Below are 18,015 nucleotides of genomic sequence, written 5' to 3'. Positions count from 1 at the left end.
GTCAACCTGGGGCAAGAGGGAGGCCAGTTTCTAAGATGCAACCTTTTGTGGCAACCTACATAGGCCTGGAGGCTATGTTTTTCGCGAATCCTTTTTTATACCTGGAAGAAATGAAAGACAGACTAATGAATGTTTTGTCGCGCAAAGACATATCTCTCGTCAAAATGCCCACCTATTCCCGGGGGGGGGGGAGTGGTACCCAAAAAAGTTTTGTACGGGGAGGCTCCGCCTTGAGCTCTTACCCCTTACCCTTTTATATACCATTTTGACAGAAATTGTACCCCTTTTGTATACCTTTTAATGAAAAAAGGTACCCCTTTCATATACCTGAAAGACATGGTATATGATTTAGAACATAACGTTTTCTTGTCATTTTCATGTAGCGCTTAATAAATTGAAATAATACAGTCATAAATTGCATCTATTCGGAATATTTTAATTAAAGGCCCTTTTAAGGACGTTCGCGCTAATTGTTTATGCGCATCCTTACTGCGCACGTAATTCATGTCGCAACGTCACGCCACGTCATGCATCGAGCGCGCGCGCTGAAGAAATTTTCTAAGCACATATAGGGCTGGTAGTCGTCGCGTTAACTTTGCTTGAAATTAACTCTCTTAGATGCTCGGTGACCCCCACATTTTTTTAAACGGACCACTTTTGTTGACGATTATCAACGTTTTGCGAAAAAGTGAAAAAAATCTATCGATTAAAAGTTCGATTTTTTTTGTCCCACGTACGTTCGAATGCCTCTTTATGAGCTTTTCGTTTTGCTGTACGACGGTTTCAAATACCGCTTTCAGGGTTAAGTCTTACAAAAGGTTGGCAACACTAGAATTTTTTTTACGTAGCAGACCCACTTCTACAAGATATGACTAAGATCATTTGCCTCTCTTTTTTCATCTTCGATATTTTTAACTATAAATCCTGTAAACCATGTTGAATTGCGTGCGCCAATTTTTCAGAATCAGGGTAGTTTTCCACACGCTTTATTTCTGAAACGAAGTCGGTGACCCCCACATTTTTTGCATTTCTGACACAAGTAACTTATTATCTGACTGGTGTAAAAATTTAAAAAAAACAATCGACTAGAAAATTTTCGCGCGAACGTCCTTAAAAACCTAAATGACAGATTTCCATACCCTTTCGTATACCTAAACTTCTGAAATCCCTACCCTTTTATATACCTGAAGCCTGTTAAGAAAACTTTCTTCTGTGGGGGAGGTATGGATAATTTATGGAACTGCAAATGTGTGGTTTTACATTATACCATCCCATGGCATTTCATTGGAAATTTTAAGGGAGAGGGGGTTCTTGAGAGTGAAATATTTTTAAAGAAAGCATGAAGCCAAAATGTAATTTCCTTCCATGGTGGGGGTATGGATATTTTTTGGAATAACACATTACCCCCAGACCAGTATAAAATTCACTGTACTCATTTATACGTCTGGGTGGATAAAGAGAGGTATCGTCAGAGAGAAGTGTCTAGTATGCCCAAGAATATAAAGGACGAAGGATAATCCGAATAAGTTCATTGTGTCCAACAATTCAGACAACAAATGAGGATCTTGATAAATAGATTGTTATATTTCGGTAAAAGCTATACCATCATCAGACTAATAAAATTAACATACAAGCTAGATCTTAAGAGTGTGCCCGTGAGAGAACAGGGCAGAACCATGCAACAGGTGATACAGCTCATATCACCGATTTCGCCCAAACTTAGCATAAATGTTAGGTATGGTGAGCTATTTACTATGGCAAAACATCAACTCAAAATATTTTATTCCCTTCAAGTTATGGCACCTTTTGAAAAAATGGCCATTTTTCACTAATTTATGCATATTTAATTAGCTGACTTTAATTGACCAGTTCCACAAGAAAAAAAGACTTCTGAAAATAAAATTCACTGCATTATATTCTGTGGTTATTAGGCTTTAAGTACAATAATTCACTTTAACCGTCAAATTTGATTTCGTCTCCTCAAACGGTCTTTTGGAAGGTACACATTTCGTACTGTTGGAAATAGCCTTTAACTAGTGCCCAATATCTCCCATGAGCAACAACTTATATACATTATTCTTACATGGGTAATGAAGTCCATCATTAAACTTCACAAAAAAGCAACAAAATGTCTGGGGACTTCAATATTTTATTAGTATTGAGGAACTAAACACATGTGACTTAACGATTTCTTGCTATTTAATCAAAATTCACCGAAACACAGAAGCCATTTATTTGCCTCAATTTGGCATAAAATCGGTACGAAATAGCTAATCAAGCATAAATCTATAGATAACAATCAAAATATTGGCGAAGAAAAGGCAGTTAGGACATTTTTCGGAGCGTTTTCAGAGCCATATAATTCGGCAATGTTGTGATATAGCAAATGTAAAAACAGCAGCGAAAGATTTTCTTCACAAGCTCGCTCAATTCAACATTTAGGCACATCAAAGTAAAGAAACAAGAAAGTAATACTACATACATGCCACTTATCGACACACAGATGCTTTCTTTTGAAGAATTTGTTCTTCCTCGCTGCACTTCGATTCTTTGATCGATCTCAATTGACATGTACTGTTGCTTTGAGGCGCGCTGAACTTAGTCAATCCATCGTGGTTCATCCTTCGTGAAAGGTGTAAACAGGTTGTCAATAAAGTCATTCAAAGAGCTGTTCAAAGTTCACGGAAGGACACTTGTCTCAGCCAGTTTGCATGAAATAAATTTAACTGGAAAATAAACAGCCGCCATGTTGAATTTCTACCTTTGAGCCTGTCGTTTCAGTCAGCGGTACGGCTGTTCACTGGGCATCACGCGTCCATCACGCGTGACCACACGCGCGATCATTTGCTTTTCCTCCGCGAGTGTTCGTTGGATGCGTTTGTGATGAAAATGAGAATATTTTCAAATTGTCGTAGGGAAAACAATTTCCTCCGCTACAGCTTGACGTGTTTACCGCAATGTGATGCTGAACGAACTCTAGGGTGCTTACCATTTGTTGGAGAAAACCGGTTGGAATGACCACTGAAAAATGGAAAGGCTTCTTTCCAAAATTAGCAAACTAACCGAAATAGATGTCGCTTACCATTTGTAGCTCAGTTTCCTGTTATTTCTTTCCGTTGGTGGGAGACCTGAAGGATGGGAGACTAGAACTGGGAAACCTTACAAATGGTAAGAAAATTTCTGACGTTCCGTCAATCTCCGAAGAGATTTTCCAGAAAAAATACTGTTCCATTTGACTTTCACCGAAACAGAGTTCTTGATTTTTCTGTTCAACGGTCGGCATGCACGGCAACCAAATCAAAATAATTGTTTATGTTCCAAAATGACGCTAAATGGCGGTATAAAACTGCTCCGACGTCTCGGCAATACTGCCTTTTTGGGGGTGGCATCCTGAAGAAGGCAGTATTGCCGAAACGTCGGAGCAGTTTTATACCGCCATTTAGCGTCATTTTGGAACATAAACAATTATTTTTAGCATAAAAGACGCCACACAGTTAAATAAATCAAAATGTCAACGTCTCCCAGTTACTTTCCAGACATTTGTATTTTTTTATTGCTTGTTCAAATTCCCCTCCCCTGGCGGAAATAGTGATTAATACCGCACTTAACGATTACATTTTTTGACCAAATTCCCCTACCCCCGGGGCATAAATGGGAAAAAATGAATAACTCAGCAAAATTGGAGAATAACGTTTACCACGGGATAAATCACTATACGGTGGATAGCGAGGTAGGTTTTGTAATCGTTTCTTGCGCAAGTGCTTTAGTTGGGGGAGCGTCTGTGCTGAACTGAACAAAGTATTCACGTACGAAATGCCTTTAGGGACGCAGTCTATATGGCGCTAGCCTGTTCCAAACTAACCGAACGCCTGGAACAGGCTAATATGGCGCAGCAAATATATACATATATCTATAAAGGTGTGAATGTAGAGAAAGAAAACAACAAAGAATAAAACGGGTTTCCCTCGCGTTGACCTCGAAGAAGACAGAAGACTACCTGTGCTGGTTGAAACATTATATTTTAGCTAATAAGTTTTGCCGTCTTGCGTAGTCCTAGTCTTGCAATAAATTTGTTTAGTTTTAATGCGGGGTTTAAGCTCTCTACAAAAGTCTGCATTCGCGTCTTTGTAACTCACATAGCCACTTAAATTGAGTCGGTGATGAAGAAAATTATCATTTGAAGAAGCAATTCGTCACTTGCAATGTGGGCATTCAGGAGGAAAAATTTGTCCCCATAAAAGCCTTTTTCTAAAACAAATTAATAAAACTGCAGTAATGACGTTTATCGGTAAATGGACAGATGGAGAACTTTGTGGGATCCCGAAAAAGAGAGTGGGTACAAATTCAGTCTCCTAGCTGCCAAAGTGTAATATAATATAGACGATTTGAACAGAAGGAATAGATGTACACAGGCCAGGCTGACAACCTGACCGCCATTTCTTCGAATGTCCATATTCACCCCCTCCCCCACCTCCCCAAAAAAAAAAAAACAACAACAAAAAAAAAACAATAAACATACTAGTTTTAACCTGATATAAGATGGAAAAACTTGCTCTGATTATTTAATGATTTCCGACATTTCAGACCTCAATTTCAGAGCATCAAAACCGATTGCATCGCATACATTACACTGCATCCAGTGTATTTCTCTTCAACTATTTATCAAAAAAATTCAATGGAGAAGTTGAAAAAAATTCTCACTTTTACAAGAAACGCACACTACTTATAAGGCTAAGATCAAGCCCCGGTTGTTCAGAGGGTAGATAACACCATCCGCTACTTATTCCGACGAAAACAAACATTTGCGGAGGAAAAGCAAATGAACACGCGTGTGTATAGCTGTGTATAGCTGTGTTGGGCTATGTATAGGCGTGTATAGCTGTGTAGGGCTAAGCTATGTATCCCCTCTATGAAAATCCCTATATAGGATTTAGTCAAACAACTATATGAAGACTACACTACGTACTTGCCCAAGTGTACGGCATTACCGCTGACTGAAACGGCAGGCTCAAAGGTACAAATACAACATGGCGGCTGTTTATTTTCCAGTTAAATTTATTTCATTCAAACTGGCTGAGACAAGTGTCCTTCCGTGAACTTTAAACAGCTCTTTGAATGACTTTATTGACAACCTGTTTACACCTTTCACGAAGAATGACCCACGATGTATTGGCTAAGTTCATCGCGCCTCAAAGCAACAGTACATGTCAATTGAGATCGATCGAAGGATCGAAGTGCAGCGAGGAAGAACAAATTCTTCAAAAGAAAGCATCTGTGTGTCGATAAGTGGCATGTATGTAGTATTGCTTTCTTGTTTCTTAACTTTGATGTGCCTAAATGTTGAATTGAGCGAGCTTTTGAAGAAAATCTTTCGCTGCTATTTTTACATTTACTATCACAACATTGCCGAATTATATGGCTCTGAAAACGCTCCGAAAAATGCCCTAACTGCGAATCTTCGCCAATATTTTGATTGTTATCTAAAGATTTATGCTTGATTAGCTATTTCGTACCGATTTTGTGCCAAATTGAGGCAAATAAATGGCTTCTGTGTTTCGGTGAATTTTGATGAAATAGCAAGAAATCGTTAAGTCACGTGTGTTTTGTTCCTCAATACTAATAGACTATTGAAGTCCCCAGACATTTTGTTGCATTTTTGTGAAGTTAAATGATGGACTTCATTACCCATGTAAGAATAATGTATATAAGTTGTTGCTCATGGGAGATATTGGGCACTAGTTAAAGGCTATTTCCAACAGTACGAAATGTGTACCTTCCAAAAGACCGTTTGAGGAGAAGAAATCAAATCAGACGGTTGAAGTGAATTATTGTACTTAAAGCCTAATAACCACAGAATATAATGCAGTGAAATTTATTTTCAGAAGTCTTTTTTTCTTGTGGAACTGGTCAATCAAAGTCAGCTAATTAAATATGCATAAATTAGTGAAAAATGGCCATTTTTGCAAAAGGTGCCATAACTTGAAGGGAATAAAATATTTTGAGCTGATGTTATGTCACAGTAAATAGCTCACCATACCCAACATTTATGCTAAGTTTGGGCGAAATCGGTGATATGAGCTGTATCACCTGTTGCCTGGTCCTCTTATGGATACACTCTTAAATACTGTGAGTGAGGAGACGGAAACAATAAGTTTACTCAGGAGAATAGATAGAGTTCTCTGCTGGATTTTAGTCCATTGTTCAGGGAAGGTGCTAGGCGTTTGATATAATAAGCCTCTTTGTATAGAAGAAGATTCCAGTTGTGATCACAGTCTAATACCGTCGTATTATCACGGACAACATGGGTGAAATATTCTTTGCCATTACTGATAGAAGGTGGAGCAATCTCAGTGTTTAAATTATCCGGTAAATTACACAAATCACGAATGAAAAGTAAATGGTTACACGTTCGCAGGTGTTTGTAAAGCCTGGTTTTCACTAGCGACGCAAGCATAAGCGCAAGCACAAGCACAAGCATAACAGCCCTTATTTCACCGTGGAAACGACTTCGACGCAAGCATAAGCACAAGCGCAAGGATCAAAATTTTTCCTTTTCTTGTGCTTGCGCTTATGCTTGCGTTCGTGTGAAAACGAAACATCGCATAAGCACAAGAAAATTGTTTACTTCTGGCCGTGTCTAGCCAATCAAAGCACTCGTTCCAAATTCCCCCGTGTCTGAGCATTTAAATAAAGTGCGGAAGCCGCGGTTGATTTTGATGAAAAAAATTCCCAAATTGTTCGGAAAGGTGTAGGGAATTTAAATAATAATATTTAAGATTTCTATGGCGCAAATTAACATGTAAATGACCAAATGCGCCATACAAATATATAGAAAAATAAAATAAAAAATAAAACAAAAAGGCAAAAACGTGGGCTTGAGTAGTAAAAAAAAGGAAATGACTGCTTTTTTTCTTTTAAAAGTATCTAAAACCCCAGATAATTCGTTTCCTCCTTTTTTCTAGTCGCTTTTGCTTTCTTTGTCACAAGAGCTGAAGAGACAACAACACTTGACGCCTGAAAGTTTCTGCCGCAATATATGTGCCGAGAGAACGTCAACGAAATCGAGAACGGAGTGTTCTAACTTGTAAACATCGTATTCTTATGCTAATGTGCTTGTGCTTATGTCGACGTTCGTTTTCACTTGGCACAAACTGCTTATGCTTGCGTTTGTGTTTGTGCTTGTGCTTGCGTCGCTAGTGAAAACCAGGCTTAAATTGCGCTCTCAAGAATACAACAAGGTGTTTGTAAATTGCGCCCAAGAATACAACACAATGATCTTGGCTATCAAGGCAATAACCATAATTTCACTTTACCTTCCACATCTTATCCAGGGGGCGTAGGAACAGAAATATTCCTAGTTCAATAAAAAATTCTTAAAATTTTCTTGCATTCTTTAAATCATTTTTAACATTCATATTTTTTGGTGATAAATTTAGAAAGAAAGTAAATTTAAGCTCAGGAAAAAAAAATGAGGAAGATGTTATGTTCATGTCATGATCATGGGACAAAGAAAAAAATCTGAGTCCCTGATGGAAATCGAGGCCATGACCTCCTAAACACTAAGCGGGCATGTGTCACATATGGAACTAGTAAATGGTCTTGTTAACCATAAGTCTCTCCATAGCTTAGCATATATTGCGCTTCTGGGGCTTGGGAGGTCATGGGTTCAATTGCCATTGTGGAGTCAGTTTTTTGTTCCATGCTCGTGACAAGATGAACATTACATCTTTCTCACATTAGATTGTCTAAAAAAATAAGTAATGTCTCTGCAGATGTCTGTCCTAGCTGTGATCACCTTGTGACAGAGCATGAGTACAGTCATTTAGAGTTGAAGGACAGTACCAGGTAATAGTTACTCTTCTTGGATATTTTCTGATTGAAATCAGAAAAGGAATCTTTTTATAAAGTGACTGAAGCTATGTCTTATGAAATATCAGTGGTTAGGAATTATGACGGCTAAACTCTCTAAGTTTATTTTTTCATTAGTGGCCATATGGCCACCGACCTACTGCACAAGTTTGGTCACCAATGAAAAATTGTAGTCGCTAAATTAACTCAGTGGTGCATTCAATCCTTCATCTCAATTTTAGTCGCCAGACTTGCAACTCTGTTTCCAATTTTTCTAGCTCCAAAATTTTAGTCGCCATGGCTACTAAAATGGTCTTAACTTGAACGGTTGCAGCTATCTCCCAGTTGGTTTTCATATTCATGAGTGTCATGTGTACATGGTCATTAGCCCAAGATAAGCAACTGAGAAAAGTGAGAAACTCTAACAGGGGAGACCACTTGCAGGCTAGCTGCAGCAGTTACAATAATGTAATAAGTAAGTGTGGCTTTTGTAATGTTTTTGTTTTGTTGCAGGAATACATGATGACTTGTCTTTTATGTGGCACAGCAGCCGACTCTGTTAGCATTCTACCTGAAAACCCAGCTAACAACACCAACAATTTCTTCTGACTCAGGGAAGAAGTCTTATATCATAAGCCTTATGGCTAGACTGTGCAGGCCGTCAGAATCTCAGTCTTAGTTGCCATATTTTTAAAAACACAATAATTATTAAGAAAAAGAAAAAAAAATTCCAGTTTGGTGCAAATCAGAGTCAGACATGTTCTAGCCCAAGGCTAATGTACAAAACTTTAAAAAGTCATCAAATTTCAATGCAATGAGCTTTTAATTGATAAGTACCAGTGTGGTGGCTAGCTAGAAGATTTATAAGTCAATAGCCTTAGGAAAGATGTATTTTCCTGTAAAGAAGTGACAGGACTACATGTAAAGATCTGAAAGATTTTAATTTCTCACTCCCCCATCATTTACCAGTTTTTACAATGATGTATAAGGTAACAGGGCTGTCATATGAAAAGTAGGTGCTCATAATAAATTATACAAAGTTATACTGTAGCTTCCCTATCTAAGCTGAACTACATGAAGGTGTTATTTTTTGGTCTTTTACAAAGTCAGCTATGACAACCTCGCTCCCAGGGTCTCTCTCTCCCTGCGGAACGAGGTTGAAACTACATGTATGAATGCCCAATTCCCTCTATGAGACAGCTTTAAACAGCAGCTCTCGATAACATGTGCTATTTGACTTGTTCAGTTAGTTATTTCATTTCAAAAACTATTTAGTTGCTATGAAAACATTAAGCATGTGTACTTTGCAAATTCAAATTCTTCCTCATCAGTTGCCAATTTAGTGCATTGTTTACAGTGACAAGTGTATTACTTTTTACATTAAGTGTGTAACTTCTTATCACTTACTAAACATAAAATAATGTTACAGTTTCATTTATGATTGATCATTAAATGATTTCTTTTAACATTCAGTGTTCTGTAGTTATACCATAAGCCAGAGTGTCATTAATATTCTATACTATTATACCTTAAATTTATTAAAGTACCACATAAATGCAAACATAAGCCCAGCTGGTTTTTGCTTAGTTGTGTCAAACAAAAACTCTCTACTCTTCTCTAAAGGCAGATAGAACACTTCTATTCTCTCTCCTTCGTGAAGATTTCCTCCACCCTTGCTCACACACATCTCATCTGTAACTTCAGCAAAGAAAAAGGTCTGCAGAGCACCGGTACTTCCTACTCCCCCACGGAATGACACAACTTCTTGAAGGTTTTGTTCTGGGACATCATAGCCACATTCTTCAAGGATTTCTTGTTTCATTAAGCTTGCCAGGCTTGTGTTTTTATCAATTATGCCAGCACAGAGTTCGTAAGTAACTCCTTCACTAAAAGGAGCAGTAATAGGGAGTGACGCATCTTCAGCTGCCATGGAAACAGCACTGCCGTCAGTTGAGTCTTTCTTGTGAAGGTTTCTGTTAATGTGCATGTAAACAGCTGAAAGGCAAAAAGATTATCCATACTTGTCTAATAATATAACATTACAGACATTGTGCATCTCCCATTAGATGTTCAAAGATAATGTTTTTCGTGGGTTAAGTTGCCTATATACCTGTGTACCACTAATTATTATAGAACAGTTTAGACCAAAAATCTGCAAAATTCTCATGACGTAGCTCCTTTAAAGGGACAGTGTCCTGGCTGATAATTAAGACGGATTCCGCTGAAAGTTTGAGCAATGAGTGCGAAAATTAAGTACCAAAAATCTACTCATTGCACGGCAACATTTTGTATACTATTTAAAAGATCTCATCGAAATTCATTTGTCTTAGTGACCCCGCAATAAAATTCTAAAGCATTCTCAAGAAAATTAAAGTCAAACCTCGAAAAAATGTATAAAACACGCGCCATTTTGTTTTGAACTGGCGCGAAACGTCCGTTTTAACTGAAATAAAGACAACTTCAAATCCATTTTTCTCTCGCGGGGTCAGCTTGAGTGCAAAACTTTTTGCAGGTTTTTGTTAGCTGTACTAAAACTGTTGCCATGCTAAGAGGTCTTTTTGGTAACTTTATTTTTGCCTGTATTGCTCGAAAATTGTGCGGAAACCATCTTAAAAGTTTTCTTTCCTAATTTCCATATTGTATTGCCAAATGCCACCAAATATTAAAACAATCCACAGTTTTTTGGGGAAGAAGTATAGGATTACAAGGATGGAAGTGCAGTTCATCAAATTTCAAGAAATCAAAATTGCCATTCTGGGGAAATTTTGAATCTTTAAACCATTATATTTTTTTCTTTCTAGTCATATTTCTTTGCTTTCGCTTTCACCACTTTTGGTGTTTGTGTTTTTCTTTCTAGATAATAAAGCAAGTTTGCAGCAAGCTACAGTTCATACTTAAAAAAAAAATAATGATATGTAACTGGGACACTGCCCTTTTAACAACTATTATTATAATGGCTTGCTCTGTGAGTGCAAGACAAACCAAATCCTCTGCTGTGATTGGTTCTTTGAGCCGGCCGGTTTAAGCTATCTTGCCTAATTATGTGGGAATGTCCTCTGCGTCCCCCCAAGAGAAATGGTGTTCTTTATGCCATAAAATAAATGCTTTATTGAAATTATTGATTTGTTTCAGGTCAAGATGGCTAATATATTGGCCTTGTTCTTTTTTTTGGCTGATTATGGACCATGATTTCATTGCTGCCCACAATCACACAAAAAAGGACTTGGCCAATATCCAGCCATCTTTACCTGAAACTGAAGATAATTAGAACTCAGTTCTATTTTCTGCAGGGATTGCTGTTGCATGCCTAGGCTCGAACCTGGACTACTCAATCCAGAGTCCAGTGCACTAACCATTAGGCTGATCAATAAAGGGAATAATTCTGGTTAATATATGTAACAGAATTCACTGAATGTCCTCAATAGTGATATAACGTGACAGTCTCTGAGACAAGAGACCAAGACCAAGTCAGATCAGCCAAACAAAACATGAAAATTATTAGATGCAGAGTATGTTAATTTCAATTACCTGGTCTAAACTGCTTCACAAGAATGAATGATTGTCTTGTAGTATTGAATAAGAGAGCACATACACTGTAGAAAAATAAACACATTCAGAATTTAAAATTCAGTAAAAAAAACTTGCTCAATTTAATCTCGTATGTTATTTAAGTTTTATTATTTGCATGTTTCTTTCTTATTTAATTTACCATGTTTGGATTTATGTAAATCTGAATTATTTTGCAATCAAGCCCAATAATGGTTGTGCGTAAGTGGATGTGTGTGATACAAAGAAATTATACCCTTGTGAATTACTTCTATTAAGACATAAATTTTCACTGAAATAAAAAAAATTCAACAAGATTTATGTATAGTTAAGCTACAAAATTTTTCACATACCTATCATTGACTTTTAGATAGTCCCATTTTCTTTCCCGACCATTCTAAGCATAAAAAGACATGATTACAAATGTAATCTGTCTGTAACTCTCTTAGCCACAGGGCTGATAAAAATCAAACTTCCCCTCACAGTATCAATACATAATCATTAAAAAAGTTATGAGAATCTAGAAATGATCACCAAAGATATATTGCTTTGATTTTAAGCAAATTCTCATAACTAGCATAGTAGAAATGTATGGAGAACAGTAATACTAAGGAGAGAGTTTGAGTGTTGACTATCGAGCTTACAGGTTCAAGTCCCACCAGTGATCAGCATGCAGTGAAAGCCTGTGATCTAATAGCTGACTGGTCTCCTTTGCAGCCGCTATTTGGGATGTCATGCAATGCTCCCCCCAAAGAAACCATAAACTCAATGGGAAAAGAATGTTGTTTGGATGTGAGTAGCCGCTTCTTTGGAAGGAGTGTTGCGTGACATCCCAAATAGCGGTCGCAGAGGAAAATAGCTGACATGCATACTCAGTTCATCTCTGTTCAAGAGACCTCTGGACGTTGAACTTGGAAAATTCTGTTCTGGTGATGTACCTATAATAAAGAACCATGTAGTGTCTGATTGGCTGTTGAATGGTTGAAATACAATAATTGTTTATCTGCTTTGATCGCTTACTAGCTGCATTGAGTTTACTCCTGTGTTTACTGTTCTACATCACTGTAAAATTTCTGTTTTGGGAGACTGTCAGTAACTTGTCGGTGGCCTGCCAGTAACCTGTCAACCGCCAGTTGACCGACAGTTGGTTACAGGGAGCTGTTCTTCACAATTGAATAGCTTGATGCAAAACTATGCTAAGTGACTTTTAGGATGAAAAATCGTTTTTTTCCTTCAAACGTGCCCGAATTTTTGCATGTGGTCTTCAATTTAATGGAAAAACATTGTCCTCGAATTAAAATTTCTGGTTTGCACCTTGTCTTCGAGAAAAACTAGAACTATGGTCACTTTAAAACAATAACACGCGGCAAAGAGAGAAAGAGGATTAAACTTAGCAGTTACAGTAAAGAAAAGTTAGGGTCAGCTAGTATTAAGGTTAGGGTTAAGTGTCACGAATGTTATATAAACATTGAACTTGACCGATCGACAAACTTGAGCGACTGAACAGTGAAAAGAAGTGAAAAATATATAGCAAAATGAACGAGAAATCCTTAAACAAAAACGACTTACGCCGTTTCCCTTTCCTCTCGCCAGCTTCTAACCACAAATGCACTCGCCAAATGTTCAATGTTTCGTTTTCAGTCAGCAAATTTAGGCTGCTAAAGGTTAATCCATAATATGTTTTCGCTTTTCCCCAGTTTCTCTCCGTAGTCACGCGTAACGCAATTTGATCTTGACTCACAAGCAACGATCGTTCTTTTAAACATTCAGGCCTTTTATTCCTGGAAAGGATCGCAGCTTAGGGCTATTTTTTGTCGAAATGAAGCAATTTGTTGCTTTTCTTGGTAAAAATTATCCTTTTCTGTCGATTCTGTTGTGTTCTGTTGATTGAGTGAGCGTTTTCCGTCTTTGCCGTGCCGAACGAACTTTGTTTATTGTGACAATGCGTATCGAATGACGTATCCATTAAAGATTATTATGGGATATCCCTGAGTAGCTGAAATACGGGAAGTCCTATCGCCAAATCTAAGAGAATTTTTATAAGTTTTAAAAGCACCTCCTTATTTCCAAACGTTCAACGCAGCAACACGAGGCAAATGAGCCAAAACTTCGAGAAAATAACGTTTTTTGGAACAGAAGTTGCTTCTAGACCTCGCCTGGCTCAATGCGCCTTCGAAAGCCAAGTTTACCGCCAGTCTTGGCAGGGCTTAGCAATCTTCAGGCAGCAACACGGCATCTCGCTTCTTTGAGATATGCTAGTGGCTTACCGGTTTCCAGACTTAATGATGTCCTTTCACCACCAGACGGGCGTAAATATGTGTCAAATAAGCGAAAATAAGCGGACTTCTAATACGTAAGGTGAGTTTTTTAACTGGTCTGATTGAAAGTCTCGTTAGCCTCGGCTTCGCGCGCCAAAATAATTCAAACGTAAGCTTACGTCACAAAGTAGTTTAAGAAATTCATTTCCAGATCCCGTTTTTGAGCGAGCGAATAAATTCCCCCCCCCCCCCCCCCAACAAAAGGACAACGATTTTCCATTAATCGAAGACCACACGCAAAAATTCTGGCACGTTTGAGCAAAAATTCAGGCGCGTTTGAAGGAAAAAACGATTTTTCATCTTAAAAGTCACTTAGCATAGTTTTGCATCAAGCTATTCAATTACCGACTGGTTTGGAATTTCGGCACATAACAATCAATCAGAGATGTTACAAGGATCTTTGTATTGCTACATCATCAGTAAAAAATACCCGAATTCTTTTAGATTGAATTTCAGAAGACCCTTGAGATAGAGAGGAACTGAGTGTGCAGAAATACAGTTGAACCCCGGTAACTCGACCTCTTGAAGGGAAACGAAAAACAGTTCGAGTTAGCGGGGTTTTCGAGTTAACTGAGTAAAAGTGACTGAAAAGTGGGTCCAAGGGAAATGGAAGTTAGTTTGAGTTAGCCGGGTTGTTCGAGTTATCCGAGTTCAAGTTACCGGGGTTCTACAGTATCTGTAAAACTGCCATTGTGGTTATGGCTTTTTTGCTGTGTTGATGATAAATACTGAGTGCTGGTGCCATGACATACACAGTGCATGCATGTTTAGAAGTTTTAAAATAAAAGATAACCTGCGATCAGGCCAATTATTTGCACCCTACATTCTGTTTACACTCTCTTTACTGTATGTGGGCACTGTGACCACGTTACAACAAAGAGTAATTATAAAATAGAACATCATAGGGCACTATGACTAGCCTGATCGCAGGTGAAATGAAAGAATGTCAAAGGACATACTCATCGTGTTCCTTGACATAGTCCCATTCTCTGAGCAGACCATTCTTTTTTGTAAAAACAGAAAAAATAATTCATGAGAAGGCTACAGATTAGTTTGTAAAGTCTTCTTCACAGCCGTTACTTGGGTTGTCACGCAATCCTTAGTATCGGTGGGGACGAGTGTTGCGTAACCCAACTTCATAAAAGGGCTCAAAGGAACTATTGGAGGGGCAAAATAAAACGATGCACTCTAAAAACATAGAGTAAAAACAAAAGAAATCAAGGAACTGATTGAACCTGGCTACTATTTGAATACTTTAAACAAGAATAGGCATTTTTTGACTCGTTCTACCCGCAGAACAAGGCACAGAAAATTCTGAAAATTACATGAGGCTAAAAGTTCAAGCACACGCTGGCCGGCATTTGGAGCCCTAGAATATGCCAGAATATACATCACCAGACAGCCTGGATTTCTACACATTCTCGTCTACGCTTCATTCATAAAGAGAAGGTTATAAAGACTTGAATTTAAAAAAGCGTAAGCTTTACATTCAATGCATGTCTAACCTGTTTGAATACAACTCGTGACGGCTGAATGAAGCGAGAGTCCACACATGGCACAACTTGCATCTCGGAAATCTCAAGTCCTTCCATCTTCTTCAGACAACGGGTAAATACGAATCTAACACTTACGTTTATCACTTGGCTTACACTTAGCGATGATAAAAATAAAATTTTACCCGGTCGAAACGATGCACTTGCCATCAAATTCAGTCTAGTCTTCACCAGGATCTTCTCGGTCTTCGTAAATCGGTAAGCACTGGGCCGGTGTCCGATCGTCCGATCTAGTGCATTTGGGCCTTGCAGATTTGGTCCCAATAGAATAGTCCCTCTTTTCCCCGGACCCTCTGCTTGACTCCGCAGTGTTGACAATACTTTACTTGGTGAGGCTGTTATTTTAGAACAATCGCTATAGTGATCTCACAAAGAGGAGGGTCCAATAAACTTCACATCTGTGCTAAGTTTGAGCGGATGATTTTTAACAAGCAATGATGCGCAATGTTTTGGCGCCAGGCTAGGCGGTTCTATTGTTATCCCAATTTTCCTGTTTAGACGTGTTCACGCCTGATGGTCTCAAGACTCGAGAAGAAGGCTACCGATTTTAGAACAAACACTGCATGCAGTATAGGTGTTTACAATTTTTACCTTTTAAAGTCATCGACAAACGTCACGAGTCAGTTTAGTAGCGATCGAATCTACGAACTGATCGCAAAAGAGTTAACAAAAAAGAATTTTAGGAATTATAATAATGTAAAATCTTTGTTTTCTCCTAGATAACCCGTATGCAAATCCGATCTCGACTCGTGATAATTACTGACCGATTCTGCTCATGCTATCGTAACTTGTACATTACGTACGTTTTGTTAGATCTACTGGCTTCGTATGTACCTCTTTTCTGGTTAAAGGTAAGTAATTAAATTAAGTTAACTTTTGTCACTATAATGTCATTTTTTTAGACTATAACTTGAAAAACTACTTTAAACAACACTATTCTCTGATTTCCCTAATGCAAACTTGCTTTATCTCTTCAGTTGCCTTTTGTGTAAATGATTTTTAGAATCTCTTGTTCGACACATGGAAACAGGAACACAATACTAAGGTATCCTTAAAATTTGGGCGTCTTTAAGTTCTTTTGTGAAAGTTTAACCGCAGAAATGTACTTAATCTCACTTATAATACAATAGCCGTATGATACGTCACCAGTTGATAAATTGACATGTCCTGTTTCACTTCGTGACAGTGAGAGCAAGTGAGGAGTGTAGCACGAAGGCTCATTGCAAAGAAAGAGATAAACGTTGAAGGTAGGGATAATATTTGGTGATAGTTCCAGACATACTTCTCTAAGTTTTAGCTTAATTATTGTTGAGTGCATCACTATTCCGCCCAACTACAGAACATAAAATTTTTGAATTCGTTCAAGGGTAACTTAGCTCTCTTTGAATATCAAAAGTACCAATTTTATGTTATGTTTCTTTTCTGGAATCATTCGGTTTTAATTTCCTTGCCAACTGTGTCGTTGTATGGCTACTTCAGAGAAATCAAGGATATATCCATTTTCTTACCTAAGACTTAACCTTACACAACAGTTATATGTACAAGTTACTTGCTAAATGCTGGTCTGTTATCCACGTTATGTAAAGAGTCAATCGAACTAGACATTCCATGTTTCGCTGAATCAAGGCGGCGGAGAAGGGGGTGGGGGGGGGGGGGGATGGGTGTAGCTCCCCAAACGAAATTTTGGTGGGGCTGAGCCTCCCCAAGGTTTAGGTGCCGCATATATCGCGAGCCCAGCGTAAAATTTGGTTTATCAAGATATTTTGTCTCATCTTCAAAACTTCCTTGGAAGTCTTCGGGAAATTTCGTTTATTTTCGGAAAAGTTCGGGAAATGATCGGAAACGTTCGTATGGCTTCGAACAACAATTGGAGAATCTTCGCAAATCTTCGATCTAGAAACTGCTCAAAAAACAAAAAAAAAGTTGCTAGAATGGAAAAAAGTTGCTGCAACCGAAAACCTGCCGAGTATTGTTGGGTCAGTCTTAGACCCCCACGTTCCAAAACGCTCCACCGCCTTTGTGAATCAGTATCGACTAAACTTTGTCAACAAAGTGCTCAAGCTCATTGTTAACATAGTATAACCGCAAAGGTAATTAAAATCAGGACATTACGAAATAATGTCACGGTGGCAAATAAAGTGGTCTTCACAATAATATTGAACCAAACATCGATAGACGAGTATAGCACAGCAAAAGAATCTGATTTTTAATCGGTTTGTAAGCTCTGTTTTGATTAAAACAATGTGATGTAAATTGCGAAATTTCCTTATTTTCAAGAAGTGTTTAACAGAATCGCTTTTTAAACCATTTGACTCATTGTGCGTTTTCGTTTCAAATGGATGGTTAGTTGCGTCCTTGAAGAATAATTCTAAATCTGTCTTTTGGGGCCTCTACTGTACAGTGAGCTTACCTTTGTCAACAGTATTATTCTAATGTTTAAACAGGGGCAATAAAGAAACTTGTCTTGAAAATCCCGGAAAAAATTGACTTACAAGAGTTAATAGAAAGGAACATTATAATAATTCAAACTTCCTGTTTTGATCCAAGAAAACAACGGTATTCAAATTGGACTGATCTCGTGATAATTGCTGACCATACTGCGAAACGGCCACACGTTCTGCTCATGCTATCAAACGTAAATCTACTGGCCTCGTGTGTGCTGCTTTCTTGGCTAAAGGTGAGTGTAAACTTCTGTCTCCAAGTTAGTATTCTTCTGTCTTTGATTTGAATCGATTACACTGTATTAGGTC

General features: G+C 38.1%; 2 protein-coding genes across 3 annotated transcripts in view; one reads left to right on the top strand and one right to left on the bottom strand.

Annotated features, from left to right (window-relative positions):
• Positions 1–18,015, top strand: part of LOC144635160 (uncharacterized) — a 335,656-nt gene that overhangs the window by 261,135 nt on the left and 56,506 nt on the right. The window lies entirely within an intron of this gene.
• Positions 8,773–16,139, bottom strand: LOC144635248 (uridine diphosphate glucose pyrophosphatase NUDT14-like). 2 transcript variants are annotated; one of them, XM_078494346.1, is made up of 4 exons: positions 15,218–16,139; positions 14,672–14,715; positions 11,377–11,441; positions 8,773–9,843 (listed from the first exon to the last, which is right to left on the bottom strand). In XM_078494346.1, the coding sequence occupies exons 1-4, from the start codon at positions 15,413–15,415 to the stop codon at positions 9,371–9,373; spliced, it is 780 nt and encodes a 259-aa protein (XP_078350472.1). In that variant the 5' UTR covers positions 15,416–16,139; the 3' UTR covers positions 8,773–9,370. The 2 variants fall into 2 exon arrangements, with proteins under 2 accessions (XP_078350472.1, XP_078350473.1); XM_078494347.1 differs by lacking the exon at positions 14,672–14,715 and adding an exon at positions 11,748–11,791.

This window comes from Oculina patagonica, chromosome 13 (assembly GCF_052425735.1).
Source record: "Oculina patagonica isolate OP01 chromosome 13, crgOcupat, whole genome shotgun sequence".
Lineage (NCBI taxonomy): Eukaryota > Metazoa > Cnidaria > Anthozoa > Scleractinia > Oculinidae > Oculina > Oculina patagonica.
Note: the sequence above shows the minus strand (reverse complement) of the source record. Positions and strands in the feature narration are given on the sequence as shown.

Bases quoted from the DNA above. Each gene is read 5' to 3' on its own strand.
- LOC144635248 (XM_078494346.1), bottom strand. From the start codon at position 15,415: ATGGCAAGTGCATCGTTTCGACCGGGTAAAATTTTATTTTTATCATCG. The intron at 14,716-15,217 runs GTTAGACATGCA...TTTACAAAAAAG, and splicing joins CACGAGTTGTATTCAAACAG to AATGGTCTGCTCAGAGAATG. The intron at 9,844-11,376 runs GTAATTGAAATT...TTTGCCTTTCAG, and splicing joins TGTGAAGCAGTTTAGACCAG to CTGTTTACATGCACATTAAC.